Source organism: Festucalex cinctus, chromosome 1 (assembly GCF_051991245.1).
Source record: "Festucalex cinctus isolate MCC-2025b chromosome 1, RoL_Fcin_1.0, whole genome shotgun sequence".
NCBI classification, from domain to species: domain Eukaryota; kingdom Metazoa; phylum Chordata; class Actinopteri; order Syngnathiformes; family Syngnathidae; genus Festucalex; species Festucalex cinctus.
The window spans coordinates 5644109-5662432 of NC_135411.1; the positions used below are offsets into that span (position 1 = coordinate 5644109).

General features: G+C 42.7%; 1 protein-coding gene across 1 annotated transcript; it reads left to right on the top strand.

Annotated features, from left to right (window-relative positions):
- The first annotated feature begins 264 nt into the window (after positions 1–264).
- On the top strand, positions 265–17696 carry LOC144005967 (uncharacterized). The gene is made up of 2 exons (XM_077504508.1): positions 265–388; positions 7060–17696. Exons 1-2 carry the CDS (start codon positions 265–267, stop codon positions 8541–8543), a joined length of 1608 nt encoding a protein of 535 aa, XP_077360634.1. The 3' UTR covers positions 8544–17696.
- Positions 17697–18324: the final 628 nt, after the last annotated feature.

An 18324-nucleotide genomic window follows, 5' to 3' on the forward strand; every position in this document is an offset into this window, starting at 1 on the left:
TGACTTCGAAGTTCTTTTGCTCCGGAAAATCATTCTTTTCGAATTGGTGCTGAGCACACAGGACGCTCATCACTGCTTTGAAGGACTACCACATCATTTATTAAGCCTTTGTGGCCAGATAAACTCGTCTCGGTACGCGTTGAAGCTTTGCGACCGAGTTAGCTTAGCTTACCTGAGCTTGCTAGCCGCTAACAACCAGACGTGCTTGGTAACTGCGACACACCGACAACTAAGTGTGACGTTTTGGGCGTTAATTGTGCCAACATGTGTGCAAAAACGACACCGAAGGACAAGGAGGAACTTTTTGGAGTAAAAGAAGAGAGTGAGGAACATCTTCAACTGCTGGGCCACGTTTGCATGCAGCCTCGTGTTGTGCTACGCAGAGCAGGTTTGTACATTTCTTAGCTTGCTTACTTCGTATAGTCGAACTTGTTTCTATCGTGAAAATAATATTCATGTGTTTGTAGTTGAATGGAATCCTACAGAGCCCCAAAAGCTAGTGATGGAGAAACCAAAGCATTCTGAAGTACTGAATCAATCTGAAGTAATTTTGTTGAAGTGGCTCGAAGCATTTGACCGGAGCCAGACTTTTCAGGGTGTCCAAAATATGGTAAATTTGGTAGGTCAAAGAATTTGTTTAAAGGGACCGCAACATGAAAAATAAACTTTTTTTCGGGCCTGCGCTCTGAGGATGATATGAACTGTGGCGTTTTAAGGCAATGAGGATCATTTGCCCTATTTTGTCATTGATTTTGTTCATAAAATGTGTTACTTTATCCCTGTAAATGGTTTCAAGGATACCATGTTGTGGTATGACATATTTGCATAGTGTCTTAGCTACCGTTAGTGCGTCAGGCTACATAGTTGAGAAGATTTCGACCTGTTTTGAAAAAAGCATTGATAATGACTACTAGACAGTACTATTTTCCTTCACTTTTGTTTTGCTCAACGAAGTCCATGTGTATCCTCTGAAAAGGATATGTAGCTTGGGGTAACTGATCGCGTTTTGGACTCAAGTTTACTTGTGGATTGTGTCGCGCACAGGATAAACAAGCTTTACAAAAATTCTTTGAAAATCGGTGAAAGCCGTAGGTGGTATAATGTCTTTGTACCAAGGCTGTCATCCCCGCTGTTGAGATACAAGTTTGTAGTTTATTTATTGTTTCCTTTTCCACATTACAGTTTACATCGATCACATCACATCAGTTGCAACATTGACATCCAAAAGAAGGGCTGACTGGTAGAAGCCGATGACTTATTTGAGACCTGTCCCCATTGATCCATGACTATAACGCATCAGTCATATACATTGTTTAGAGTAGTCATTGATTCATATCGTTATACATCCATCCCATCCTATCCCAGACGCTGTTTGCTCAGTTCATCTTGAATGTCCGTGTGTAGATTGTGGCTAGTCCCAGTCATTTGGAACTGGTGAATCGGTCCCCGTACGCCACCAGCAGGCCCGCCCCGCCAGGCGAGCAGCCAAGGCAAGCGCAATTCTTCTCTTTCGCCAGTAGCGTCTTCGCTGACCTCGGAGCAGCTTTCACACATGTTGTGGTATCCAGAAGAGCAGATTGGATTGCATTCGTCCCATTGCTTTTAGCAATTTTGCCTCGATTCTAGTCAGCTCGCACCACTGTTGCTACTTGTAGTTGTTGTTAGAGGAGCGCGACCAAGGCCAGCTCACCCAGCAGACCACCAACTCCATTTTGTGTATTGGCAGCAGATTGTAGCCACAATACAGCCTTATCATGTAGCCTTGACTGTTACAACAAATGTCAAAACGGAATCCGAGCCAGACAATCTTTAGATTCATACGGGAACAGCAATACATGTTAATGCAGGTGTATAAACATGAGTTAGCCTTGGCAATGTCAGCAAGTAATCATATACAAGTCCAGTTTTGGGTACTTAGTGATGTAAGTTACTGTTGTTGATGTCTCTCATGCTCATGCAATTGACCTTTCGCAAACTCCACCCCAAGATTTCGAACTTGGTCTTTAGTTTCTAAAGACAGTGACTCAAGCTGTTTTTTTTTTTTTTTTTTTTTTAACAGCAATCCTCTTTTCTTTATTGCCGAAAACAATGAGCTCCGTTTTGTTTTCGTTCAGCTGAAGGAAATTCTGGTTCATCCAGTTGTTAATTTGCTCGAGAGAATGACACAATACGTTAATAGAACTGCTGTCATTTGGGGACATTGATAAATACAGTTGTGTGTCATCTGCATAACTGTGGTAGTCAACATCGGCGTTCTGAAGCATTTGACCCAAAGGTAACATATCCAGACTGAACAACAGGGGTCCAAGGACTGACCCTTGAGGAACCCCACATGTCATGGCCTTTCGATCAGATTGAAAATTTCCAATAGTCACAAAGTAACTCCTTTCCTCCAAATAGGACCTGAACCATTTAAGGACTGTTCCATCTAATCCCACCCAAGTTTCCAGTAGGGGGCTCTATCCCAGAGGGCAGACACACGGGGGTGACACGGTCAGACAGAACCACCGGAGATGTCAACTCCACCAGGGCGATATCGTTGTGAAACGTCTTTGGGTTGAACTGGAAGACATGGAAGACATTTTACTGTTAAGGGTTGCTTGCGGATCTTCCCATTCATCCAGGTCATTTCATTCACAGGGAACTGAATCAATCGCAGCTGGACTGCTGTTTGTCTTACAAGACATTTTCCTCTCATTTGAGTGGGCTTGATCAGTTCATGCAACAAGGCTTGATTCCTAACCTAATCTGAAGATGTTATAATGATGGATTAGGAATGGGATCTCACTTGAGTGGATACTTTTAGCAATAAATACCTTAGGATGAGGGATGATGCGGTTGACACCCATGGCTTGGGTGACGCTGATTCAAAGTCTCTCAAATCTGTAGAAGAGCCTGCGCCTCTCTGTCGTCCTATCCATTCGCCTTTCCTCCATTTTAAATATTGCAACCAATGAGGACATCATCATAACTAATAATGTCCATCCATCCATCCATCCATCTTCTACCACGTATCCGGACTTGGGTCGCCAGGGCAGAAGCTTTAACAGTGAAGCCCAGACTTCCCTCTCCCCAGCCACTTCTAGCTCCTCCAGTGGGATTCCTGGGTGTTCCCAGGCCATCCGAGAGACATAATCGTGTCTTCAGTGTGTCCTGGTTCGTCCCCATGGCCTCCCGCTGTTGGGACATGCGCGGAACACCTCTCCAGGGAGGCGTCCGAGCCAGATGCCCGAGCCCCCTCAGCTGTCTCCTCCCAATACGGAGGAGCAGTGGCTTGACTCTTAGGCCCTCCCGGATAGCTGAGCTCCTTTTGGCCGCTCCTGTATTAAAAAAAAAAGAAAAGAAAAACTACATAGCTCAGGTTTATTGGTGCACATCCATCAATCCATTTTTTTAACTGCTTGCTCCTCACAAGGGTCGCGGGGGTGCTGGAGCCTATCTTAGCTGGCTTCGGGCAGTCGGCGGGGTACACCTCGAACTGGTTGCCAGCCTTCGCAGGGCATATTGGTGGACAATGAACCAATAATTATTTACAAAGGGCACACTGCCACAGTTTTGCTGCCCTTGCTCTTTTTAATTGGTTTTCGTCGACATCCAAACCTGTCACATGTGCCACATTGCATCTGTAAAAAGAAAGAGACCAAGGCAAAATTTTTGCCATCTTGTGTGCAGTTATGTCAGTCGTAAAGAATAGGGAATCATCGCCCGTTGTAGATAACATAATCTGTGCCATTAAAATGTATTATAATTATTTATTATAATAACATTTCTGTTGCTATTGGTAAGGAAGTACTATGCACTCGAAATATGATCTAAATATAGATGATGCACATCTCTTAATTTTTTCAGTTGAAATCTTCACTCATTTTGAATGATATTTTTTTTCTGTAAATTTTAGCGCTTGAGCTCAATAGCTTCCAGGTCATGTGATCTATTGACCCCAAATCAGTGCTGCATCATAGTGGCATGTCTGATAGATGATGCACACCTTTTATTTTTTTTCAGTTGAGACCTTCCCTTATATTTAATCGTTTTCTATAAATATCAGTTTAGCTCAATAGCTTCCAGGTCATGTGACCTGTTGACCACAAATGCATGTTGCATCACATTGGCATGTCTGATAGATGATGCTCACCTTTTACTTTTTCATTTTAGACCTCCACTTATTTTTTTATTTTTATTTTTTTCTGTAAATGTTACTAATTTAGCTCAAGAGCTTCCAGGTCATGTGACCTATTGATCCCAAGTCAATGCTGCATCATAGTGGCATGTCTGATAAAAGATGCACACCTTTTATTTTTTCATTTTAGGCCTGCACTTCTTTTTAATTAATTATTTCTGTAAATATTAGCTTTTGAGCTCAATAGCTTCCAGGTCATGTGACATATTGACCCCAAATCAGTGCTGCATCATAGTGGCATGTCTGATAGAAAATACACACCTCTTATTTTTTTCATTTTAGGCCGTATTTTTAACATTGTTTTCCTATAAATATTAGCATTTTTGTTTAATGGCTTCTAGGTTATGTGACCTATTGACCCCAAATTAGTATTGGCTCAAAGTCGCATGTCTGCTCGATGACACACATTTCTTTTTTTCTCTATTTCAACCTTTCCTTCATTTTAAATTAACTTAATATTGTACATATCAATGTTATTGCTCAATATTACCCCACAACAATATTACCCCCTTATTTGGAGCCACTAGGTACAAAAAAAATGGAGGGCAAAGTGAAAGTGGAAGCTTAAGGTATTTTGTTTTTGGCTGAAACAGTACGTCGATCTCTATGTTCGTGGTGTAAATTGTCATTGATTAAATGGTTTGTGTCCGCATATTAGAGATAGACCGATATGCTTTTTTCAGGGCCGATACCGATTCCGATTATCGGTAGTCAAGGAGGCAGATAACCGATATTTGAAGCCGATATTCATTTGCAGTAAAAGTTAAAATGTTGGCACCAAATTTTTGAATAATGCAAACCCTAACCGTTCTTTACAATGGATTCTCACACTACACTTTTCATTTTACATCCTTCTATCTGCAATAAGACGTTGGTGGCGGGGGGAGTTAAATGTGGGGGCCAATGTGACATTACCTTTTATAGCATTTGGGATACTTGTAGTTTTATTCTTTAAATGTTATATTTTTATATTTTGAAGTAATAGGAGGAACCCTGTCATTCAAAATGTGCATCAGCTGTGGCATTACTTATTACTACAGCAAAAATAAATAAAAAAACTCCATGAGAAAAACTATTCATCCCTGAACACCATACAGTTCTTGTAGACCTTATTATGATTATTGTTATTGTTACCATATAGACAGTTTTGAAAAGCTGAGGATCTTAAATCGAGAACAGCAATATCATGCTACTCCTCTCTACAAGAGAACTGTCAAAAGACACTTCATCATGTAGTTTACTGCCACTTAGGATGCCCCAATCAACGCAGAAAAAGGTCAAGTAAAATAACTTGGTTATAATAATAGTAAGAATAACTTGGTTAAACAGACATTGTTGCGGTGGACCGCTGCCAGTTTCTGCTGTTTAATGTGTTTTACACTTATAGACACGTGTGTGTATATGGGCACACTATTCTCTCACTACTGTACTGTACTGTATCACTTAATGGCACAGATGTACTTGTCTAAGTAATAACTGGGCTGCAACATTGCTAATTCACATTAACAAGCACTATCTTAGCTGTCCACATGAATAGTTACTAACACACGAGAAAGTTATACAACACACCAAACATGAGCTCATTATTCAAAGTGTGATGCACGTAACGAAATTACATCACTGAACATTAATTGCAGCCGTGTACGGCCGTAGATGTTACATATTAGTGGCATCCATTGAGAGGATAATGTCCCAACTGACGGCAGACATGACGTGAAAAGAGAGACAAAATGAGCAAATAAGCACACTATACTTTAGTGCACTTCTCTACTAATGCCAAACATACGGAAGAGAACACGTTCGTGTAGTTAAACGGTGTTTGAGACACTTAATTTGTTACGGAGCGGACTTTAACGAGGTGCACAACGAGCTGTCAATCAAATCGACGTCGAAGCTTAAGGCACACAATGGCAAACCAGTGCGACAAATAAACACAATATAAAGTAACTAAACGCTATTTAGTGTCACTGTGGCATCTCACTGCATAATAACCGCTATGCAACAAGTAGTGGACTTGACCCAGAATGCAATGTGTGCGTCACGAGAGGTAAATATAATGACGTTACTCTACTCTTAACATGGAACTAGACAATGTAATAATGACAACTGTTAATATTTGGAACCTTTCTAACAAACATTATTTACTTAATTAAGTGAAAATGTGTGTGATTCCCTCCCCGAGTAGTTCAAGTAGCGAATTAGCTACTGGGTGTTAGCCTACATGCTAAGCTGAACACACCACTGTTAGCTAGCAGGGATTCAATGCAAGGCAATGCAGCTCCATTCATATAGTGCATTTAATACACAACATAATTCAATGTGTTTAGCTTATCATGGTGAAACGATCGGCGGAGTCTCTTCTCTTTTAACTTACCTTCGAAGCATGTGTCTCGCGTTGTGTCCGTGGGTGCGTGTGTGACCGGCTACTGTGATACAGGCATACACTACTGATTGGTTCTGGCTCTTGCACGGCTAACCAATCAAATGCTGCTATGGGCGTTACATTGCTGGAGTTGGACTCCATAACAGACAGAGACGCTCTGGGCTGCATTCGAAGCGAAAAGACGGAGTTTTAAATGGATCGCTCATATCGGCCGTCAGATTAATAAAACAGACCGATACCGATATGTACCAATATGTCAAATATCGGCCCCGATTATCGGCCCGACCGATTATCGGTCTATCTCTACCGCATATACTCGTCTTGCTCAAGCTATCTTAGCTTGCTAGCTGCTAACAAACAGAGTGCACAATTGCTACACATTCCTCAGCAGCTGTGCCCAAGTCAAGGTGCCACTGTAGAAACAATACACGTCAAGTCGCGCTTTAGATTTGACTTAACTGAACCAAATGTGTATTTGTCTTCTTGTGTCTTGCAGATGTTGGTGAAAAATATCTTGGTCCTGAGAAGCAGGAACTGAAGTCTCTTCATGTTAAAAAGGAGAAGGAAGAGCATGCTTACATTAAAGAGGAGGAAGAGCCCCTTCGTGTCAAAGAAGAGGAGGTTGAGGATGATGTCACCAAGTCACCACTGACCTTTGTTGCTTTAAAGAGTGACGATAACGGTGAGCATGAGGAGGACAGAGGGGCGGAGCCCCAAAGCAGCAGCTCAACTCAATACAGGAAGGCAGAAGGTGATGCAGACCAGTGGGGACCACCACAAGCACAAAATGATGACACAAGGTCACAGTCTGCTGACACTGACGACGACGATGATGAATACGCTAAACGTAACCATGCTGACAACAACCGCTGCAAATGTTCTCAGTGTGGGAAAACATTCAGTTCAAAAGGGTATTTGAAAGTTCACTTGAGAAAACACACTGGAGAAAAACCTTTTGCCTGCCCAGATTGTGGCAAAAGCTTCTCTGAGAAGCGACGTTTAAAAATGCACACAAGAACACACACTGGAGAAAAACCTTTTGCCTGCCCAGACTGTGGCAAAAGCTTCTCCAACAAGGGAAATTTAAAAAAACACGTAAGAACACACACTGGAGAAAAACCTTTTGCCTGCCCAGACTGTGGCAAAAGTTTCTCTCGGCAGTCACATTTAACAAGCCACACAAGAACACACAGTGGAGAAAAACCTTTTGCCTGCCTAGACTGCGGCAAAAGTTTCTCTCAGCAGTCACATTTAACAAGCCACACAAGAACACACAGTGGAGAAAAACCTTTTGCCTGCCTAGACTGCGGCAAAAGTTTCTCTCAGAAGTCAGATTTAACAATCCACACAAGAACACACACTGGAGAAAAACCTTTTGCCTGCCCAGACTGTGGCAAAAGTTTCTCTCAGAAGTCAGATTTAACAATCCACACAAGAACACACACTGGAGAAAAACCTTTTGCCTGCCCAGACTGTGGCAAAAGTTTCTCTCAGAAGTCAGATTTAACAATCCACACAAGAACACATACTGGAGAAAAACCTTTTGCCTGCTCAGACTGTGGCAAAAATTTCTCTCACAAGTCAAATTTAACAACCCACACAAGAACACACAGTGGAGAAAAACCTTTTTCTTGCCCAGACTGTGGCCAAAGTTTCTCATATAAGAGAAGTTTAAAAATACACACAATAACACACACTGGAGAAAAACCTTTTGCCTGCCCAGACTGTGGCAAAAGCTTCTCTCTTAAGGGAATTTTAAAAACACACAGAAGAACACACACTGGAGAGAAACCTTTTTCCTGCCCAGACTGTGGCAAAAGATTCTCTTATAAGAGAAATTTAAAAACACACAGAAGAACACACACTGGAGAGAAACCTTTTTCTTGCCCAGACTGTGGAAAAAGCTTCTCTGAAAAGGGAAGTTTAAAAATACACACAAGAACACATACTGGAGAAAAACCTTTTGCCTGCCCAGTGTAACAAGAGTACCAAGACGACCTGTTGAGTGTACGCTCTTGCCTTTTATAAATGATCTTTGATGTATTGCCGCGCTCTGTCATGTGACCGCACGTACCACCAATAAGAGCCGCTTATGGTCAGTAGTGCGGAAGGAGCCAGGCAACGCGTGTGGAAATGTTTATGGATCGAGGTGGGTTTTTTAGAAAGCTCTATCTTGAATATAGTTATGTTGAAACTTAAACGCCTACTTATTGACTTGTAGAGCCGACTGCCAGCACCGGACTGCATTGTTTCACCGTCGCGATTGTTTGAAAAGTTGAACTGGTGAGTCATGTGTTAACATGAGCCATTTCTGTGGTGCTTTGACATGGTTCTCAAACGACTGAATGAAGTGATTAATGGTACTGATTATTCACTGTTAGCTCGTATTTTATGTACAATGTGGCGTTTTACCCAGATTTGATTGTTTGAAATGTAATAATACTGAACAGTATTTTACTAAATGAAGTTGTTCTTTTTGATAATTGAATGTACTTGAATTGTGTAGGTTTTATACATCTTCATTAGAATACATTATTCTAATGAATTAAATTTAATGCTGCTATTGCTAATTTTGCACAACTTTAGCACTTTCATATAGTACGTTAGTTTTGATAAATTGACATGTCTAATAGATTTATATTGTACAATATTGATGATGGATTGGAACTTTTGGATTGATAATGCTGTTAGTGTTATTTATGCAATGTAGTTTCTTATTTGTGTACACAAAGAATATTAAGATGGTCCTGTTTCATACAGGCCAGACTTGAATTGATGGTGAGCTAAGCCCAGGAACAGTCAACGAACATTGAATGCAGCTAAGGAAATGGAGATTCCTGCCAGGAACCCCAGCCACCTGCTCTGTTCGGGCTGGTAGGAGGCTCTCGTAGCCGACCCTGCACATTTTCCATCACTTGCACTCTGATCTGCAACCCCTCCGGATTCATTCTTTCAGTTACTCACATTCACTCATACACCTCGGTTGCTGGACAATCGGATCACTATAGTGCTGGTTGCATGAACTGTGACTACATTTTTGCGCAAGTGAACTGTGACTGTGCGATTGCCAACCAATGAACTTCATATTGCAGAACTTGGGAAATTATCAATCAGATAGTTCAATCCGTGCCTCGATAAAGAGTTGTTCCTTTTCTTTTCCCTTCTTTTCTTTATTTTGAAAATTTATTACTTTCATTGAATGGCCATTCATTTTGTCTCTTGTACATATGTGTATATTTGTCCTGTCCACTAGGGTTGTTGTTGTTCACGTTGTAATTTAATACATGGTGAAATTACCAAACACAAGCTTTAGTCTCTGCCTCCTCTCTTCCCGAGCCGGACCTTAATCTTCTGATACCTAGCCTATTCCTACTTCTGTCCTTTTGTTACGATATGCAGCAAATATTGGCTACATAATTTGGTGAGCTAGCCAGGAGAGAGTTGGCAGAACTGTTGTGGACAGAGAAATATACAACATTAAAATGGATGTGTTTGAGAACCATGGCATAAAAATACCCAATGCAGTTTTGATTGAAGGAGTCACTAAGACAGAAACGGATGAAGAAGTCATAGGATTTTTGACAAAATATGGCTCAATTTTAAAAAGTCAAGTTATTGATGAGCCAGAGTCTGTGTTTAACCGTAAATGGGTTGTTGAGTATAAATCTGGTGCTGCCATAGTTGCACTTCGTGACACTTTGCCATACACATTTGTGAGCGATGATGGAAAACTAACGTATGATATTTTAGAACTGTCAACAGTGTGTGCTACTCAAATAGAGAAGCTAAAAACTGATGCTTATTTATTAGAATTAAAAGACTTGGCTAAGCGTACAGGAAAGGATTTTACAGAAGTCCTTAATGAGGTGATGTCTCTGCTTGGCCACTCTGTTACGCAATTAAGGCCAGCCCCACAAGATTCTGCCTCACTTGCCCAATCTAACCCACTGCCACCATCTGATGTCACCTTAAATTCGCTGGCTGTCTCCACTTCTAATGCTGAGAACTCGAGTCAAGAATCAGACGAGCCGGAACATAAGACTTCACATACACCAAGATTCTCTTTCCCACATAATGCCGCTTCTGATCTTAATCCACAAGAAGTCCAGCGTTATGTGGTAGAGCATATAGTTAAAAATGAGGACAGTGCAATGCTTCATCTTTCCAGCCAGCGACTCAGGGCTTTTTCTGGGAGGTTGCCCCGGCCCCAGAATGAATCAGATTATGAGACATGGCGTTCTACTGTCGATCTGATGTTAAATGATCCATCTTTCTCCGACTTACAACGGTCAAGAAAAATTTTTGAAAGTCTCTTGCCTCCAGCTGCAGACATGGTCAAGCATTTGAAACCAGAAACACGCCCAGCAGTCTATCTTCAAATTTTGGATTCAGCATACAGTACCGTGCAAGATGGCGATGAGCTCTTTGCAAAATTCATGGACACTTTCCAAGATGCAGGAGAAAAGTCATCTTCATATCTCCAGCGGTTGCAGGTTGCCCTCAGTCTAGCCATTAAGAGAGGAGGGGTCCCACACACTGAAACCAACAAACACCTGCTTAACCAGTTTTGCAGAGGGTGTTGGGACAATACATTGATCTCCGAACTCCAACTCAAGCAACGAAAGCATAATCCACCATCTTTTGCTGAATTATTACTGCTGTTGCGTACTGAGGAGGATAGGGAAGCAGCAAAGACCATTCGAATGAAGCAGCATCTCGGTCCATCCAAAACAAAGGCCATGACTCATGCTCAATATGCTTATGCTGGGGGTGAAGACCATCAAGCCATAACACTGGAAAAGTTAACAAAACAGTTAGCAGACATACAGAGACAGTTGGCAGCTTTGACTGCAGCCCAATCCGCTCAGAAGCAGTCATCAGCAAAACCTATCCCTCCTGGTTCCGGTGCCAAACCAAAATCTGCATCACGATCCTTAAGACCCGCACCAGCAGGACCGAAGCCAGGTTTTTGTTATCGATGCGGGGAAGACGGACACATTAAACCAGCGTGTGACAATCCCCCGAATTCTGCTTTGGTGATTTTCAAGAAGAAGCAGCATGCTGACAAACTGCAGAAATGGCACAAATCCAATCCCCCATCAAGCCAGTCTTTAAACTGAGCCCAGTTCCTGTTACGGGGCGCACTGGAACTGCTTCGGACCAGCAATGTCCCAAGAACTCTCCTTCAGTTACCTGTACAGAGTTGACTTCGTCACCACCTCTCAACACTCGATTACCAAAAGGATTAATAGGATCCAAGTGTACAAGTGAAGTTACCATCACGGGCCAAACTTGTTCTTGTCTACTTGACACTGGGTCGCAAGTCACCACTGTTCCTGTTTCATTTTATAACAAGCATTTTTCCTCTCAACCACTGAAACCCCTTTGTGATCTCCTCCAAGTTGAAGGTGCAGCCGGTCAAGCTGTTCCCTACTTGGGGTATATTGAGATGTCAGTAACATTCCCTAGTGACTTTGTGGGTGTTGAAATGGAAGTGGCTACATTGGCACTCGTGATTCCAGATTCACGTCCAGAGCTTCAATCACATGTTTTGATTGGAATGAACACTCTAGAACCTTTGTACGACCAGTATATTGAGAGCAACCCCGGAAGCTTTCAGCCCTTAGCACATGGGTACCGAGCTGTTTTGAAACTGCTCCAATTACGTCACCAACAAGCGCAGTTGGGCACCAATGGAATGGTGAGACTCTCAGGCAAAGCTCCAATTGTCATTCCTGGGGGTCAGACTGTTGTCATTGAAGGCTCAATCAGTACTAGCATTCCACTAGCACGCTCCTGTGCGCTCATTGAACATCCAGCATCTCCATTGGCAGGTGGACTTTGTGTTGTAAATTGTCTGATTACAGTTTCACCGCATGCCTTTCACAAAGTACCAGTTATTATAAAAAATGAATCAGAACACGATGTGTGTATTCCACCCTTGAGCCCGATTGCCAATCTTGTGCTAACACCTCAAATTCTCTCACATGATGCCAGTGTGAAGTCTGACTCCACACTACCCCCTCCCCGTGATCTACAATTTAATTTTGGCGATTCATCCATCCCACAAGAATGGAAAGAACGGATTATGAACAAACTGAATGGAATACCGGAAGTTTTCTCCCATCACGATCTAGACTTTGGCAGAACCAATAAGGTCAAACATAACATCAAGTTGCATGACGAAACCCCATTCAAACACCGTCCACGGCCAATCCATCCACAGGATATTGAGGCAGTGCGACAACACCTGCGGGATCTTCTGAAAACTGGAGTTATCAGGGAATCTGTCTCTCCATTTGCTTCACCCATCGTGGTAGTCCGTAAAAAGAACGGCGATGTTCGTCTATGCATTGACTATCGAAAGCTGAACCTCCAGACCATAAAGGATGCCTACGCCCTTCCCAATCTCGAAGAGTCGTTTTCTGCACTGACTGGTTCCAGGTGGTTCAGTGTATTAGATCTTAAGTCTGGTTATTACCAGATTGAAATGAGTGAAGTTGACAAAGAAAAAACTGCGTTTGTAACACCATTAGGGTTCTGGGAGTTCAATCGCATGCCACAAGGTGTCACCAATGCTCCCTCGACGTTCCAACGCCTCATGGAGCAGTGTATGGGAGACCTTCATCTTAAAGAAGTACTTGTGTTCTTGGACGACCTGATTATCTTTTCCAGGACATTGGAAGAGCATGAGGACCGCTTGCTGCGAGTCCTCACCCGTCTGAAAGAGTTCGGTCTTAAACTGTCCCCGGAGAAATGTATGTTTTTCCAAACATCTGTATGTTACCTGGGTCATGTGGTATCAGAAAAGGGAGTAGAGACCGACCCAGAGAAGATTTCTGCTTTAAAGACCTGGCCAATTCCACGAACCCTGCGAGAATTGAAATCATTCTTAGGATTCGCCGGATACTACCGGAGATTCATCCGGGGATATGCCACTATACTATAGCCAAGCCGCTGAATGACTTGACTAGGGGTTACATACCCACTCGCAAGTCAGGAAAGAAAAAACCCCATACTAAGGATCAGGACCCAAAGCATCTACCCTTTGGAGAGAGATGGTCTCCAAAATGCCAGCATGCCTTTGAGACCTTGATTGACCAGCTGACCACTGCACCTGTCCTGGGTTTTGCTGATCCGAAGAAACCCTACATCTTACATACAGATGCAAGCGCCACAGGACTTGGTGCAGCGCTCTATCAACAACAAGATGGACACCTCAGAGTTATTGCGTATGCCAGTCGTGGGCTTTCCATCAGTGAGTCAAGGTATCCAGCACATAAACTGGAATTTTTGGCATTGAAGTGGAGTATTACCGAGAAATTCCACGACTATCTCTATGGAGCTAATTTTGTTGTGGTTACGGACAATAACCCACTCACATACATTCTTACGTCTGCCAAATTGGATGCTGCTAGTCATCGTTGGCTTGCTGCTCTTTCCACATATACTTTCACACTCCAGTATAGGGCTGGAAAGCAAAACCTTGATGCCGATGCGCTGTCACGCCGTCCACATACATCTGCTTCTCATGCTTCTTCTGATTTGGATCTTGTCAGCCAGTTCACTTGTGATCACAGCGGTGACCCTGAATGTGGAGTTGCGCCAGATGTTGTTGCAGCTATTTGCCAAAACCATCTTATGAAACCCTGCTCGTTGACTCTCTCTGCTGACTCCCATGCTTTCACATTAGTCGAGTCCATGACTATGTCCGCCAAGGCTATTCCCGAAAGCTATATTGATGAAATTCAACATGGATTGCCAGTTGTTCCATCTCTATCTCTTCAAGAACTTATGACGAAACAAAGATCTGATCCATCCATCCAAGCAGTGATTCACCAGTTGGAAACCGGCGAGCGAGTCCCTCCCACAGCAAGACAAGAGCTTCCTGAACTTGCTCTTCTACTTCGGGAGTTAAACCGCCTGAAACTGTTGGATGGTGTTTTGTACAGGAAGAGGCAGGATGGCGAGCAAACCATATTTCAACTTGTTCTCCCTGAAGAGCTGCGATCCTTGGTTCTGAAAAGTCTACATAACGACATGGGACATCTAGGTGTGGAACGTACTTTGGATCTCGCACGTTCCAGATTCTTTTGGCCGCGCATGTCAGCTGACGTTGAGACCAAAATCAGAACCTGTGATCGGTGTGTCAGAAGGAAGTCCCTTCCGGAGAAAGCTGCGCCTTTGGTCAATATTACTACCACCCGGCCGCTTGAATTGATTTGTATGGATTTTTTGTCACTAGAACCGGACCAAAGCAACACCAAAGACATTCTTGTCATTACAGATCACTTCACGAAGTTTGCTCTTGCTCTACCCACGCCAAATCAAAAAGCGCGGACTGTGGCACGTTGCTTATGGGAAAACTTCATAGTCTACTATGGCATTCCTGAACGTCTTCATTCTGATCAAGGACCTGATTTTGAATCTAAGCTTATAAAAGAACTCTGTGAAATTGCCGGCATTGTGAAGACAAGGACTACTCCATACCACCCACGGGGAAACCCTGTGGAGCGGTTCAACAGAACTCTTCTAAGTATGCTTGGAACTTTGGAACCCAAGCAGAAGCTGCGATGGAAAGAATATGTGAAACCCCTCTGTCACGCATACAACTGTACGAAAAGTGATGTTACTGGATTTACACCGTACGAACTAATGTTTGGTCGTTTACCCCGTCTTCCAGTCGACCTTGCCTTTGGTCTTCCAGTTCGAGAGAGTCAGACCAAGTCACATTCACAATATGTCGAGCAGTTACGGTCCAGGCTTGAGCAAAGTTTTCAACTTGCCACCAGGAATGCAGAGAAATCAGCAGAGCGAAACAAGACTCGATTTGACCGACGTATAATTCCATCTTGTCTGGAAGTTGGTGATCGTGTTCTTGTTCGCAACGTCAGGCTGCGTGGAAAACACAAATTAGAAGATAAGTGGGAGCGTGACACGTATATTGTTCTCAGTCGTGCTGGAGATCTCCCAGTGTACACTGTCAGACAGGAGAAACAGGAAGATGCTCCAACTCGGACACTTCACCGTGATCTTCTTCTCCCTTGCGGATTTCTACCTTCTAATTCTTGTCAGACACCTTCTGAGGTCACACCCCCTCGGAGACCAGTGACTCACAGTCAACACAATGCTGTTCCTATTACTGAAGACTTGAGTGATGAGGAAGATTGTGATCTGCCTTTATTTGCGAACCCCTTTCCAGAGACATTTGAAATTAAAAAGACAGTTGCCGAACCACTTTCACCTCCACGCCCCACAAGTCTCTTGACCTCGCCAACACTGAGGGACGCACCAGCGCCTACACTTGCTGAACCTGTGGAGGACCACTTAGCTGATCTTGGAGGATCCTCTGTTGATGTCACAATTCAACCTCCATCTGTGGAAAATAATGAAGAGCGCTTACCTGCAGCAGATGGGTCTGTCGCAATCCAACCTGAAGTCAGGGATCTGGACAAGATGGATGGAGAAGCAGAGAATGGTGGCCAAGCAGAGATGTCCATCAAGTCGGCTGAGAGTGTCCCTCACCAAGTAGATCTACTTGATGACTCTGGGAATTCTGTACCATCGGTGGTTGAGCCTGAGATTGTCCGTCGCTCTTTAAGACAGTCACGGCCACCCACCCGCCTCGCCTATTCTACTTTAGGTAATCCTTTGATCTCGGTTGTTCAGACGCTTTTCCATAGTCTGGCTGACGCCTACAGCGAGGCATTTATTGCCACCCCTGTAGTAAACTCAAAGTCTGATTCTCCTGTTCGCATTGTGTAACATGCACGCGGAGGTGCATGGTCTAAAGGGGGGAGGGTGTAACAAGAGTACCAAGACGACCTGTTGAGTGTACGCTCTTGCCTTTTATAAATGATCTTTGATGTATTGCCGCGCTCTGTCATGTGACCGCACGTACCACCAATAAGAGCCGCTTATGGTCAGTAGTGCGGAAGGAGCCAGGCAACGCGTGTGGAAATGTTTATGGATCGAGGTGGGTTTTTTAGAAAGCTCTATCTTGAATATAGTTATGTTGAAACTTAAACGCCTACTTATTGACTTGTAGAGCCGACTGCCAGCACCGGACTGCATTGTTTCACCGTCGCGATTGTTTGAAAAGTTGAACTGGTGAGTCATGTGTTAACATGAGCCATTTCTGTGGTGCTTTGACATGGTTCTCAAACGACTGAATGAAGTGATTAATGGTACTGATTATTCACTGTTAGCTCGTATTTTATGTACAATGTGGCGTTTTACCCAGATTTGATTGTTTGAAATGTAATAATACTGAACAGTATTTTACTAAATGAAGTTGTTCTTTTTGATAATTGAATGTACTTGAATTGTGTAGGTTTTATACATCTTCATTAGAATACATTATTCTAATGAATTAAATTTAATGCTGCTATTGCTAATTTTGCACAACTTTAGCACTTTCATATAGTACGTTAGTTTTGATAAATTGACATGTCTAATAGATTTATATTGTACAATATTGATGATGGATTGGAACTTTTGGATTGATAATGCTGTTAGTGTTATTTATGCAATGTAGTTTCTTATTTGTGTACACAAAGAATATTAAGATGGTCCTGTTTCATACAGGCCAGACTTGAATTGATGGTGAGCTAAGCCCAGGAACAGTCAACGAACATTGAATGCAGCTAAGGAAATGGAGATTCCTGCCAGGAACCCCAGCCACCTGCTCTGTTCGGGCTGGTAGGAGGCTCTCGTAGCCGACCCTGCACATTTTCCATCACTTGCACTCTGATCTGCAACCCCTCCGGATTCATTCTTTCAGTTACTCACATTCACTCATACACCTCGGTTGCTGGACAATCGGATCACTATAGTGCTGGTTGCATGAACTGTGACTACATTTTTGCGCAAGTGAACTGTGACTGTGCGATTGCCAACCAATGAACTTCATATTGCAGAACTTGGGAAATTATCAATCAGATAGTTCAATCCGTGCCTCGATAAAGAGTTGTTCCTTTTCTTTTCCCTTCTTTTCTTTATTTTGAAAATTTATTACTTTCATTGAATGGCCATTCATTTTGTCTCTTGTACATATGTGTATATTTGTCCTGTCCACTAGGGTTGTTGTTGTTCACGTTGTAATTTAATACATGGTGAAATTACCAAACACAAGCTTTAGTCTCTGCCTCCTCTCTTCCCGAGCCGGACCTTAATCTTCTGATACCTAGCCTATTCCTACTTCTGTCCTTTTGTTACGATATGCAGCAAATATTGGCTACACCAGACTGTGGCAACAGCTTCTCCAAGAAGGGACATTTTAAAATACACAAAAGAACACACACTGGAGAAAAACCTTTTTCCTGCCCAGACTGTGGCAAAAGCTTTTCTCAAAAGGTTAATTTAATAATCCATACAAGAAGACACACTGGAGAAAAACCTTTTGCCTGCCCAGACTGCGGCAAAAGATTCTCTGTGCAGTCAGCTTTAACATGCCACACAAGAAGACACGCTGGGAAGGAACCGTTCAGTTGCAGTATTTGTGCTCAAAGATTCTCTTGTAAAAAGCTTTCTGAGAGACACGAGTGTGCTGGTGACAATACCAGCGATCTTTGAAGCTTAAAAATAAAAATAAAGGGAGTGAGGTTGTGCTATGATGTAAAAGTGTCAATGATTTGGAACAAAATAGAGAGGGAAGAAAAAGGTGATCGACGCTGATTTTGAAAATGATAAAGAGGAATATCAGAAAAAAATGCAAAGAAACATGAAATACAAAATCAAAATGAATTTGCATTATATTGAG